General features: G+C 38.4%; 1 protein-coding gene across 1 annotated transcript; it reads left to right on the plus strand.

Moving 5' to 3' along the window:
• Positions 1–3,877: 3,877 nt before the first annotated feature.
• On the plus strand, positions 3,878–11,179 carry LOC115591486 (proproteinase E-like). Its single transcript, XM_030433546.1, has 8 exons — positions 3,878–3,932; positions 5,063–5,151; positions 5,499–5,596; positions 5,686–5,811; positions 7,603–7,739; positions 9,989–10,131; positions 10,238–10,390; positions 11,116–11,179. Exons 1-8 carry the CDS (start codon positions 3,893–3,895, stop codon positions 11,131–11,133), a joined length of 804 nt encoding a protein of 267 aa, XP_030289406.1. The 5' UTR covers positions 3,878–3,892; the 3' UTR covers positions 11,134–11,179.
• The last annotated feature ends 3,085 nt before the right edge of the window (positions 11,180–14,264 follow it).

Genomic DNA, 14,264 nt, shown 5'->3' on the forward strand with positions numbered 1-14,264 from the left:
GTAGCTTAGCGACCAAAGATGCTGGGGTGGAAAGTGACCGGGTTATTTGCGGAGCATGTTGACAGTACGTGCAGATAAGTTTTTTCCTATCGACCGAACCATCTGGCAGTGTTTTGAAAGTAAATCTGCCGTTCATAAGGCCTTTCTCCATTTCCTTTCACTTTCACTTTTCAGACTTTTCTGCACCCTCTGGATCAAGACTACAGATGCCGAGCGTTAATCGTGCGTTAAAAAAATGTGTGGCGTTAAGCGGATGTTGCGTTAACGTGTTATTAACGTTATTGATGCGTTAACTTTGACAGCCCTAATATAAATATATCTATAGATATATATTGAATCGTGAGACCAGTGAAGATTCACATCCCTAGTCTCTACTTCCACTTTGAAAAAGTTAACTTTCCCTCCGGACTCACCATTGCGGCAGCTTACTACTGCTAGTTTGTGTGTGTAAGGCTACTGTGTGCTTGTGTGGTTTGTGTGTAAACTGAACACTGCCTCTGATTGGCTTACGAACTCTTACTCTACCTTAGCCAATCATCATCACTTATGGGATTGCCAAGTCAGATGACAACAGCTCCAATGAGTAGCTTCAGTTTATCAAGCACCACATTTAATTGTCAGTAACGGTAACGGCGTTGTAACGATGGAGCAATTAGTTAGATTACCTGTTACTGAGAGAAATTACGCCGTTATTTCCATCACTGCCAAGGACACTTAGACATGGCAGCTGGAACCAAGAATTGAACCACTAAACCTGCAGTTAGTGGGCGACCCACTGTGCTCCCCAAGCCCTGGCTGATCAGAGGGCTTATGTCGATTGTAGAATCTAATTGGGGACTTTTTGGAAAGAGGTCAACTGATGGAGAGTTTTGTTGATAATCTGGACTCTTTGTAATGCAAGGACATGTTGGAAAGTATTGGAAAGGTCCAAAGTTTAATGATCCAGATAAAACACCAAACTTTTAAACGCACATGTTGAATTTAATCTTTTTACATTTTATTTACATCTACTTTATTTCTATTTTCTCATGGTGAGGCTGTGAGTATTAAGCAGTGTTATAGCCTGTATTCACTCTTCATGAATCCAGTACAGTAGCTGGTCAGTGGCCCTACACTTCTATTTTGACACTCTGGTTATCCCGTAGTAACAGTAGTATACAGAGTGAGAAATGTCAAGAGTCTGGTCGGTGGTGTCCTCAGGTTGGATGGGTCATACGATGCACTTTCCCTCTGGAGCCCAGGATTTTTCAAAAGTGAAATGTTTTTAAATTATGTTATGAAACTAGGTTAATTATTTTGTGACTGACACTGTACTCTGATGTGTACTTTTACATCACTACTTAATGAGTGTATGAATGTAGTTGATTTAACCCAAAGCATCATTATTTTGGAAACCAAACAAAGTAGTTTTTTTTGTGCCTAAACCTAACCAATCTGCAATGGTTTGTCAAATCTAATTACAGTCCAAAAAGCCATTTCACAATGTGTGAACTGTTTGTCAGCAAGTTTTATTTTGAAAGTCTAATGAAGCCCTTTACATTCAAAACTGACACTAGAGGGGTAGGTAGAGTGTCTGAGTTTGAATTTTTAACATCTCTTCTAATTCTATATTTTTGCATAGGAAGCATGTTTGTGTAAAATTAGTCTGTCTGCACTCCTGCTTGAGGACTTTAACGTGTAATATCCTTTAAAGGCATGTAAACCAAGAGTAAAATCAGTAACTTTGTTCATATAAAAATGTTAAGTGTGTGTGTGTGTGTGTGTGTGTGGGTGTGGGTGTGGGTGTGTGTGTGTGTTTGCTCTTACCTCCCCTCACAGGCTGTGTGTTTTGGCTGCTCCTGCAACCCTGGCTGAGGTCTTGGCACGCCTCTCTTCTTTCCACCTGCACATGCTGGACAGATTTCCCTGACAGAAATATCAAGGACGCTGACTTCTGGGAAAAATAGCAAACCAAGACTTACAAGGTCAATCTCAAATGATTGGGACACTGCAAATCTTTTGATTACTTAAAATCTAAAATACATATGCATTTTGAAGAAATACCGAGAACCACATTAGAAACTTAATGGAAACGGCACAATTCGGAAAAACATAAACTGATTAACTTTTGCGAATCAGAGTCAATGTGCAAAATGTTTGCTATGCTTATTTAGCCAGTCTGTCTGTCAAACATTTAACTCACATGACTAATCAGCTTTTTCCGCTGTCTGCAAAAAACGTCTCTGTCATCATCTTTGTCCTCTCTGGACAACATGCAACATGGCCAGTGCTAGCTTACAAAAAAGCAAAAACTTGACCATTTCAAAGTAAGACCTCTCTCCGTTTTACTTCCTGGTTACCTGTTTACTTTCGTAGCCATGTAGCCTACACCACTTCATCTTCTGACGAAATTAAATAGCCCACTCCATTCGCTCGAAACAGATTTTGGAAATGCACTAGATTCACATTTTGATCTTTTAAATTTTGTGTGAACTTTCAAAAGTTTGCTTAAAATTTGCTTAACATTTTTAGAAACATGGCTGCTGTCATTACAATAAATAGTTTAGTTCTTCGTCGACTAAATTATGCATCAATTCCTTTAATAAGAACTAACAATCTTCTTGACAGCATGTATCACAAATGAACACTAGTTTAACACTAGTAGATATGAGCTGTGCTATGACACTTTTGGAGTCTTCCTGAGACATTACCTCAGTAAACAAACTTAACTAAAAGTACAGTGTGATGTGATATATCAATGTGATAGAGTTCACTGTTATTATCAGAATATTATCCCCACACTAGAGTTCACCTGGTAGAGCAAATCCTCAGCAGCAGCCCCAGTTTGATTCCAGCCTGGTGGCCTTGTGCTGCATGTCCTCCCCTCCCATTCTCTCCTGTGGGAATTTAACAGTTACTGTTGAAACTCTCTACCTCAACAAGGACAATTTCCCCTGCACAGCCATGTCCTGTCCTGTTTATCTGTCCTATCCTAATAAAGGCTAAAGACAGAATATCTTCCTGAAATTTTTTTGTCTCTCAAAGGTTTTTTTTTTTTCACATACACAACAAAATACTACATTTCATCTTATAGTGCTCTTCAAAAATGCACATGTCAGCCTTACATTAATGCTAATATTAATATGCAAAAAAGTAAAAAAAAAAAAAGTGTACAAAAAGAGCAATTGAACTCAGCTACTAGTAAAAAGGCAACCAGATGAACTCAAACAAAAGATGCACAAGGCTGAACACCTCTTCTAGATCATTCACATGATATTGTCATATTTGTATTATAAACACAATATCAGTAAATCAGTTTTTAACATGATGATTCTGGTGAATATTGCGATGTCGCAACACCCCTAACCTGCATATTCTTGTGTATCTTGACATCAGGGAAACAGCAATGATTTTCAAAGCTTTAACACAATTTTTCTTTTTCTTTTTTCTTTTTTAGAATAAATCAGATTATATCATTAATTCAAGTTAAGAAAGCTTGTATTTTTAAATGTAAACATATGCTTAGAATACAAATTGTTTCAAGATTAAAAACATCATTACTTTTCTTCAGGTCCAGCACCAAATACTTGGTTAAAATATTGTAATTTGTTATTCTGTAAATCACTGTAGAATGATTATTTTACACACCCACTCTCTTGTACTATACAGCAATACACATTACCCCAAACGTCTGTTGAGGTCAAATATTTTGTTATGTTTCTGCACATATTTTTTTCCGGCTCTGGAAGGGGTTAGGTGAGGACAGGGGAAACAGATGCAGCAGGTCACGCAGATTCCCAGGTCAAAGACTGGACTGTGTGTGTTTTATGTGTGTGTTATTGTCTGATTACTGTTGAATATTAAGAGTATAAAAGCTGTAACGACACACTGAAACTGTCTACTCTGAGGAATCATGATGAAAGTCGGCCTTGTGTTGCTTTTTGCTGCCTACGGTGAGTGTCATCAACTTCATTTTCAAGATGGACACAGCTGCCTCCAGTAGGGTTAGAATTTAAGGATAAGTTTGGAGTTAAAGTGTATTTTTCTGATTACCAACTTGACCTATTAAAAAAACAATATCAACACTGTCGGTCAATAATTCCTGACCCATATATAAAAAAAATAAATTAAAAAAACTCAAAGAAAAGGTTAGTAATTTTCTAAAACAGATGCTCACTGTAGTTTGTATTAATGCTGACTCAAATGGTTTGGTCCATTAGTCTGAGATTATGTTTAGATGTGGATTAATCCACAATTTGGTGATCTTGTGGGTATTTTTGGCAGCAGGATGGTCTGTGGGTTTGACTCAAAATAAACTGAACAACTATGGAGCTCTGTGGCAGGGAGGAAGAAGATACGGCACACACAATAGTTTTAGCTCTCCTTTGTTCTTTCTGTGGTCATTTTCAAAAACAAAAACCTGAAGAATACTTCTAGATAAACTTTTAAGGGAAATGTTTAGCAGTTGCAGTCGTTTTTGAGCAATCCACAAACATATCCTGGCAAAAGCCTTTTTTCATGTGATTGTCAAATTATTTTGATATTTGATGGCATGAATTCTAGTCTGAGGAAAAAAATAAAATGGGACAGCGAGTGGATATAAGGTTTAAATATTAATGTCTGATCATTTCTCTAATCTTTCAGTTTGACCTCTTCTGTTTATTGCTGTTGGATTTCATCACAAAAGCTCTACAAGCCATGGAGGCAAAACCTGAACGTTATTATTATCAATATTATTATTACTTTTATAAAGAAGCAAGTATTAAAATTGTGTTTGTGATATGATGATTTTTGCCTCAACTGCTAAACATGGGTTTGGCACTCTTTGAGATCACAAACAAGCAACCTGCTACTGCAAATAATTAAATTGTATTAGTTCATAATCAGTCTTTCCTTTGAAATTTACAGAGGAAAAGCAACGAAATAATTTAAGAATTAGGTGTTCCTCTACAGAGCACAATAAACAAATGACTTTGAAGGTGTGGAACACTGAGTTCAAAAGTGGGATTGATCAAGTGTTCAAGATTTCCGTAAGCTGAGCTGAATCAGCCTTTTATAACCTCCAGTTCTTTCTGTGGTCCAGCTTATGGGTGTGGCACACCCACCTATGCGCCGTCTGTGAGCCGTGTTGTGAACGGGGAAGATGCTCGTCCCTACAGCTGGCCCTGGCAGGTGAATAAATATAATCAGGCAATATGACAAATGAGGTGATATAGATTTGCCAGCTGCTATTGATTTTACTTTACCACATCTCTAAAAGTAGATATTTCTTAAAAAAAAAACATTGTTTGAGATGATTGTAAGCTGTTGCTAGTAAATGAGTGGGTCTGTTTTTGGACATATATATTTTCAGCAACACCCTGTTAATAGTCCGGACTGCTAGCAGCACACCAGTTGTTACTCTGATGATGCTGCCCCCTATTTATTTTGAGTATGAATTCAACAGGCTGCCAGTTCTTACATACTGCACCTTTAATGCATATAAGTGATGTCTGACTCCTTCTCACTGTGTTTCCCAGATCTCTCTGCAGTATCTGAGCGGCTCCACCTACCGTCACACCTGTGGAGGAACTCTGCTTGCTCCCAACTGGGTAATGACTGCCGGTCACTGCATTGGGTGAGTCACAGTTTACTCGAATCCTCTGCTTTCTCATGATGTCACATGAAGGTTTTACCTTTCTATCTGTATGTGTATGTGTGTTTCAGATCTCGTACTTACCGTGTGGTGCTGGGCGAGTATGACCTCACCAAAGACGACAGCTACGAGCAGATTAGGAGTGTTGAGAAGATCGTGGTTCACCCTAAGTGGGACGATAACTGCCTGTCTTGTGGGTAGGAGTGCGTGACTCCTTGCTATTACTGCAGCTATGTTCAGCTCAAAAAGGAGACGAACAGGAAACAAGACACTTACTTAAACCTGCATTAATTAATATTTGTGCCAATGTCATGTAGATGACACACACATCTACGTGTGTCGTATAAACCAGTGAAGAAGGCATTTAAAAACATTTTCAGCTAAATGAGAACTAATCTGAAATCTTTTTGTTCCTACAAAAAACATCCCGATTTTGGCTCCCAGTCTGAAAGAGTCAAAGCTGCAGACAGACACCAGGGTGACCTAATACAAAGTGACCTTTCATTTGAAAAACAATTGATAAAACTCTTTCAATCATGTTTTTATTAATGGAGGAGCATCTCAAAAATCGGATCCTATCATTCATGCTATTCATGTGATCTCTTATATACTCAGGGTGCTCCCTCTTCATAGTCGTTTCTTGCTATATGTTCTTGCTATGCGGTAGCACAGGGCTGTATGATGAAAAAAGATTATCAATGGGTTGTTGAACTAAACTACAAGTGTGTCTGACAGCAGTTGACAGAGCATCTTGCTGTGCCGGCTCAGTACCAGGGTGACCAGATGTCCTGTGAAATTTGGGACAATCAACAATTTAGAGCTACAGTTGTCACAAATCCCAAATTCTGTCCCATCTGACAATAAGTAGTAATATATATACTCCACAAACATATAAACTTGTTTTCAAAATTAAAATAATTTTTGGTGCCGTGCACCTGGAACGCTCAGAGGTCAGGAGCTCTGAAAGACATTTCCACCTGCCATTTCTGCGCAAACCTAACTGAAGCTCATGTGTAGCATGTGTGGCAGCCCCTTGTGTCTCATCTCCTCTACATTGCATGTGTGTGTGTGTGCGCTCACCTGTGTGTAATTTGAGGGGAGAAATAATTTCCCAATTTGGGATTATAATATTATATAAAATTTAAAAAAATAAATTATAAATTAATGCACCACAAAGACAGTTGATTGAATCTCATCCCCCCCTTATGTCCCGAACAGATGTGGAATGGTTCATGTGTTCTGTAAACAGAACCAGGACACGGAGCTCCTTTAATCTTCAGAATCAATCTATCTATTCCATCCATCTATAACTGACCTCAATAATATTATGATCAAATTATCAGAGTTAGAGTCTAGTGTTAGCTTATATAGTTTTATCCTTCCAACATTTAAAAAAAATATAGGTCTGAGTCATGCTCCAGTCTTTGCAACCTGAAAATGTGAATGAGATCAAACTGAATCAGATGTTAAACATTGTGAGTCAACTGAACACTGAGTACTATTTGTTTTTAGAGAGATACTGACTCAAATATATTGACTATATCTTTAAAGTAAACATTACTGTTGTTACTCTTAAAAAAATATTGAGACATGTTTTTAAACAAATGTTTTTAACTGTTCTGAGGTCATTCTTTGTCAAATAAAACAGAAGAAGAAGTTACAGTTCTGAAGACATAAACCAATTTCACCATATCACCATCATCACCATTATTATTAGAACTTGGACACTAGCTGATGGACACTTCAACCAACTAATCATACACACCTCTGAAAATATATTAAGTTTTAACACCTTGCTTAACACATGTATAGGGGATATAACTTATTGAGAATTTCATGTAACAGAATTTCCCATTTTCTCTTCAAGGAATAGTCTAAGTTGTGTTTTGGAGGACATTTTTTTCAGGTGTATGATTTCATTTATAATGCAATTGTGAGGTTCTGTCATCACATAAGATGTTTCTCTGTGCTTCAACATGATTTTTCAGTAATGACATTGCAATGATCAAACTGGCCTCGCCTGCCATTCTCAACGACAAGGTGCAGCCCTCCTGTGTGCCAGCGAGTGGAGAGATCGCCCCTCACAACGACCCCTGCTACATCACTGGCTGGGGACGACTCTACAGTAAGTGGTTTTTATCATGACAACACACGCAATTGATGGTAGGGCTGTTGGTTATTTTTTTTCCGATTAATTGATTGGTAAAACGTCAGAAATTGGTGAAAAATCTCCATCAGTGTTTAGTCCTCATATGTCCATTTTTTTTGTCCACAACCCAAAGATATTCAGTGTGACGTCATAGAGGAGGAAAAAAACCAGAAGCTGGAATTTTTTATTGAAAATTAGTGAAACTCTCGCCAGAAAGCAACCAAGGCTTTATTTGTGATAAAATATGAGTCAAACCTTCGTGTAAATGCATAATTAAGACGAAAGTTTCACTTTTAAGATTTACTGCAGTTTCGTTTTCGGGCAAGCTAAGTTTTAATGGGGTGCAGGGGTACTCTGACGCTAGCATCAAAATTTTCAAAACATTAAGAAGGCTTAACACAACATGAAACTTTACTCGTAGTATCACCAGGGTCTCTACACATGAACACGAGCATTGAGGACATTGTTTGTGTACACAGAGTTTACTAAAAAGACGGTTTTTGGACAACTCACGTTAGCAGTAGCACCTCCGGCGCGCCGCCGTCATGGCAGACAAAAAGTGTAGATCCCTGAGTGCAGCCTAATAGGTAGGAGGTCCACCATTACTCTCCTGCCTATTAGGTCGCATTTGGAGATCGACACTTTTTGTCTGCCTTGACGGTGGCGGAGATCCAGCTCCAACGGTGAGTAGTTCAAAAACCTTCTTTTATTAGTAAACTCCGCGTACACAAACAATGTTCTCAATGCTCTTGTTCATGTGTGGAGACCCTGGTGATACTACCAGCAAAGTTTCATGTTGTGTCGAGCCTTCTTAGTGTTTCAAAAATAGCGATTTTGATGCTAGTGTCAGTAATGATGCTTTTACACAAAAGTTTGACTCATATTCAATCACAAATAAAGCCTTGGTTGCTTTTTGGCAAGAGTTTAACTTTAAGAAAACAATGGTAATGCAGGAAAGTGCAACATAAATCCCTTTGCAGTGCAAAAGTGTTCTAAATAAAACATATGACTTGTCTGATTATAATTACACAGTTAACTGGAAATTGGATTCAAACTAAATTAAATTAAAAAAACACTTTTTCCTTATTGCCCGCAATATTTTGTAAATTTATATAAAACAGCACTGAGCCGCTTACCAAAACAACCAAACTGGAGTTATCATGTGCCTCCAAGACACAAAAGACCACAAACGTTCAGTAACAGCCCCGTCATTAGCTGACGGTGAATATCCAAGAGCCAGGGATGACAGCATGCTGAGTGAGCTCATGTCATCTGCAACTTGGGCAAAAAGCTGCACTTGAATACACTGCAACGACTTCAGTTGATGGCTTAATAGCTTGTACATATTGCGTCTGCGTGAGTATGTAATCACAATTCTAAAAGGGAAACCTGAAGACTCAGGACTGCGGTTATACAAACTGTTGTTATAAAGCTGCATTTTTTGATGCCTGCTAATTAAAGGGATATTCCGGTGTAAGTTTAATCCATGGTCTAAAGTACTGTGAAACTGTGTTAGACTCCCTCTTGAGAGATCGAGTAAGAGAGACTGCAAATTATATAAATCGCAAATTATATAAATCGCCACCAAAAAGCCACAAATAATTTTTTTTTCTGCAGAAGAGTGGTAAATTTTGTCAGCTTTTCAGTAGAAATCCAGCTAAGCTAGCGGAGGTTAGATGCCCCAGACTATGTGCTGAGACCCTATTTGTACTGTTGCTGAAGTTTGGTGCTGTTCTGAGCATTATTTGTGGCTTTTTGGTGGCGTTTTATATTTGGATCCATTTACTGCAGTGTATTGTTGTCGTGCGGTCGTTTCTGAGGTTGATAAAACTCCGTAAATTAGCTGTCTGCTAACTTGATCTCCCGAGAGGGAGTCTAACACAGTTTCACAGTGTGTTAGACCATGGATTAAATTTACACCGGAATATTCCTTTAAGTCCCCTCTTATCAAAATTCAACAGCACTAAGAAAGAGGCGATGTTAACACATGTCTTTGATTAGCTGTTTAGTTCAAGGAATCATTGCATGAGAAAGCAAACATAAAGAGTTATTTCTCTTAGCAGCAAGCTGCTGATTCATCTGCTCAGTTCGTCAAAAAAACGTAGATGAGTGCCGCCAACTGCTGTTGGTGCGGGACACACAACTTGGGCCATAGACGCTCACTGACAGCCCTGACTCACCTCCTGCTGTGTTTGGGGTTTATAATTTTCATGCCCTTCTTGCAGGTGGAGGTCCCATTGCCTCTAGGCTCCAGCAGGCTCTCCTCCCCGTTGTTGGCCACAGCGTCTGCAGCAGCAGTAACTGGTGGGGCAGTTATGTGAAACCCACAATGATCTGCGGCGGTGGTGACATCCGCTCTGGCTGCCATGTACGCATCATTCCCTCCAGTCATCTGGTCATCACAACACAATAAGAAGTGCAGATTCACCCTGTATCAGTCTGCTGCCTTCACTGTCCTCTGTCTGTCTCCGCAGGGAGATTCAGGAGGCCCTCTGAACTGCAGGGGTGGTGATGGCAGGTGGTACGTTCAGGGGGTGACCAGCTTTGTCTCCTCTCTCGGATGCAACACCCTACAGAAGCCCACAGTGTTCACTCGCACCTCATCCTTCACCCAGTGGATTGCTGATGTGAGTTTCCTTCAGAATAAAAGCACAGACATGTGACAAACAGACGGTAGCCCCGAGGGTGAAGAGGCCCTTTTTTTTCTTTTTTTTTCTGGTGATCTATTTGCTAACTCCAATTTTTTTTTCCTGTGTTGATGAACTGAGAACTGGTGGAAAAAGAGTTCCTTATTTTTCCATCTGTAAAAACAGTTTTATCAGGAAGGAAAAAATATATGTGTGAAAGAGAGTGATTTGTCTTGGAAGTCTTGAAAGTCTTGGAAAAATGAGCGTTACAAAGGAGAAAAAAAAAGTATTCCTCAAATCTTTTTCACTTGGTTCCATCACAAAAGTTTATTTCTTCTGTTTCTTTTCTTCACTTGGTTTCACACATTTTTTTTCTTTTTCATACGTTTTCACTGATGGAAAATAAAATGAAGGAACCTAGAGGGATTATCAAGGCAGAACTTTTTTTCCCTCGCCAAATTGCAATTCATCAACAGAAAAAAATAATTTAGATCAGACTGACACAAAAAATAAATAAATCAATTCTCACCTGCCTTTCTCCCTTGTGAAGCCCTTTCTGTACATAGATGTCAAATATAAAGAAAAAATAGTTTTGGTGTCAGGTCAAATTTCACGAGGGGCAGGTATGTGTTTACCCCAGAATAAAAAAAAGGTCTCTTCATGTGGTAATCTGTTTATTTTATTGATTTTATGTTCCTTTTAATTACTCACTTTCTATCTTTCAGACTATGCTGCAGTACTGAAGACCTGGAGCCTTTTAATGTCAATAAAGTCTCTTCATTAACTACAGAATGTTGCAGGTGTCTTTCAATGTAATTTTTGTGGAGCAGGCAATATAATACTATATTATTCTTAAAGTACCAAAGTTAAAGTACTACCTAGTGCAGAATGGCCCATTTCAAATAGTTAGTGATGGATTGTAATAAGTATATTTACTTAAGTATTGTACTTAAATCTAAAGGTTCTTGTAGTTTATTTGATTATTTCCATTTTCTATTTCTGCCCTACTATGTTTGGAGGCAGATATTGTTCTTTTTACAACACTCGATGTATTTTATAACCCTAGTTATCAGAATCAGAAATTCCTTTATTAGTCCAGCAAACTGGGATATTTGAGCATCACAGCAGCCAAAGGAAAGTTTAATATAACATTAACAAAGATAATAATACAAAATTAACAATATAATAAAAGGTAATAAGAGGAGCTAGAGCAGAAATAGAAGCGGAATTGTATATACATAATGAGTACAAATATATACAGTGTAATCATAAGCAGTGTGTGCACACTATTGTTATTAATAAATTGAATTTGAGTATGAAAATTGCCCAGTTAGTGCAAACCGAAATGAGAAATGAATGTTACCGACACTGTTGATGTTACTAGTTTGCAGTTATAGCGCCAAAGTGGTGCATTTTTAAATGTATTTATTTGATCTCTAATCAGATTAATATACCCTGATGTATACTCCATCAGCTGGATAATTGGTTGACCCATATATACCTGTAATTCTAGTATAATTACTTTTACTAGTACTAGTACTTTCACTTTTACCAAAGAAATATTTTAATGTGATTACTTTTACTCTGGCATAACTTTTGGGGACTTTTTTTCTACAACACTGCAAATAGTGTTTATCATAAATTTAAATGGATATGATATTATATATAATACATGGAATACTTTTGATGCCTTCAGTGAGAATCTACAATGTAAATAGTCATGAAAATAAAGAAAAAACATTAAATGAGAAGGTGTGTCTAAACTTTGACTGGTAGTGTATATATATTTTTTTTGTATTATTTTTTCCCTTTATTGATAGGACAGATGGAGATAAATGGCACCCCACCAAAGTCATATTTTAACAAGATATCTTTACATTTACTCAAGTATGACTTTGGGGTACCTTTTACATGAAATGTACACACTCTAGTAAAAAGTACCTCAAAAATGTTGTTGAGTACAGTACAGAGTAAACATACCTCACTGCAATAGCACTACTAAACACCTTGATGTGTCAAGTTAGTTTAACTCCCGACAGGAAGCTATGGTTGTGTACTTTCAGTGGGCAACCACAAGGTGTCGCAGTTTGCATTGGTAGCTGTGACTGAAGGGTTGGGTTTGCTGATGAGACCTGAGGAGGCAAAATTCTTTCACAAATTTAAGCACTGAGAGAAACCTCAGCCAGGTGAATGAACCAATCCACTTGATCCTTTGAGATGTAGGGCAACACATGAAGGGTCAGTCCTCAACATGTACACAAACAGATTTACAGATAACCACATAAGTGCACACACACAAGGTGTATGACACATGAGTGCAGCAGAATGAAGTGAAAAATAGCAGAGGGATCTGGCTTTGTTTCCATCTGGAAGGGGGTAGGTGCGATCCTCCATCCTTTAGCTGCCTGGAGTGCAGCCTGGCGAATGAATAAGTGAGCTTCAGATCACAAGCCATTGGCTGGTTGGTCATTACTGAACGGTGCATTAAACACTCAGCTGTAAATAATGTAATAACTGCTGTACACGGCTCAGTGTTGCCCACAGGAACGGACAGCCATCTTTCCTCGTATTTATCACTCTCTCTCCTTCCTTTCACAATGAGTGGAGCTCAGCTTTGCACATGCTATGTAATTATTCCAGCCCAGTTGCTCGGGGGAGAGAGAGAGTGAGAGGGCTTGTTCCTCAAAAGCAAAAGCACCCACACATCCATTCCTCCCTCCCCCCTCCCCCATCCCCATCCCTCTTTCCAACCAGCCTCAGCTCGAGGTGCACCGCTGCAGGAGGGAAACCACATCATCATTTGAGAGGTTTCACAGAAACGCAGAATCAGCAGCTTTACAGGAAAGAAAATCAAGGCAGCAAATAACCACTTATCATGTTCAACACATGGAGCTGGCAAGTACATACAGGAGGGATGAAAAGCCAACCCTGTGGACAAAAGCATTTATGTGGTTTGGTGGTTTTGTTTAACAGTGATTAACAGAGATGTGGACTTGAGTCATCGTAACTTGTACTTGCGTTTAGCCCTGTCACTGTTTTGTAACTTGACTTGACGGAAAATACATGACTTCAGACTCGACTTGGACTTGGAAGTTAAAGACTTGGGACTTTACTTGAGACATGTTGACTTGAATGACTTGTCTGTGTTCATTTGATGTTTTACGTTACGTTGATGTTAATTTCCGTTACTTATTTTAAAGAAGCTAGTTAAGCCTAAATAGGCATAATAGGCTAAATTATTCTTTTTTGTTTGATTTAATTTATTTACAGTTTTAATACAAAAAACTATTTTTTGACATACAATTGAAATGGTAACATAAATTGGCAAACTATATCTTTATGAGACAGGTACTGATATCTTGTCTGTTGTCTTGACTGCATAATCTTGGGAGGGGAAGAGACTTGGATTCGGACTAGAATTGACTTCACACCACCTATGATTTGTCTTGACCCAAAAAAAATGACTTGGGACTTAAGGTGTGTTATGAAGTCATAATTTCCAAGTTCCCAGTCTTTCAACTGGAACAACCCCTGAAGTCCGATTTTTGACTCAGGAAAACAGATGCACCTCACCACTCCCAGCCTCAATATCTAAGATGACTGCTTTGTGACTCAACAGCTGTGAACGCTGTAAAATATATGTTTATCAGCACTTCTGACTTCTTGAGTCTTGCACACAGTACTGTCCAACTTCTGTATGTGAACAAATTTCTTTGGTGTTGGTATTTGTAAGTGCAAAATACGACTACTACTACTACTACTGTGATGCATTGTTAATCAAGTAGGTATTGTTATAGCTAACAATGGCTAGAACTGGTTTTCAAACTTGTTGAGTTAAATGGAATGCACCATCACTGAAGACTTGGACCAAATT

The sequence above is a fragment of the Sparus aurata genome, chromosome 11, assembly GCF_900880675.1.
Source record: "Sparus aurata chromosome 11, fSpaAur1.1, whole genome shotgun sequence".
Taxonomy (NCBI): domain Eukaryota; kingdom Metazoa; phylum Chordata; class Actinopteri; order Spariformes; family Sparidae; genus Sparus; species Sparus aurata.

What these genes read in the sequence shown, in the direction of transcription:
- LOC115591486 (XM_030433546.1), top strand. Translation starts at nt 3,893, where the DNA reads ATGATGAAAGTCGGCCTTGTGTTGCTTTTTGCTGCCTACG. An exon ending in GATAACTGCCTGTCTTGTGG is followed by an intron (nt 5,812 to 7,602) that starts GTAGGAGTGCGT and finishes ATGATTTTTCAG; the next exon opens with TAATGACATTGCAATGATCA. An exon ending in ACATCCGCTCTGGCTGCCAT is followed by an intron (nt 10,132 to 10,237) that starts GTACGCATCATT and finishes CTGTCTCCGCAG; the next exon opens with GGAGATTCAGGAGGCCCTCT.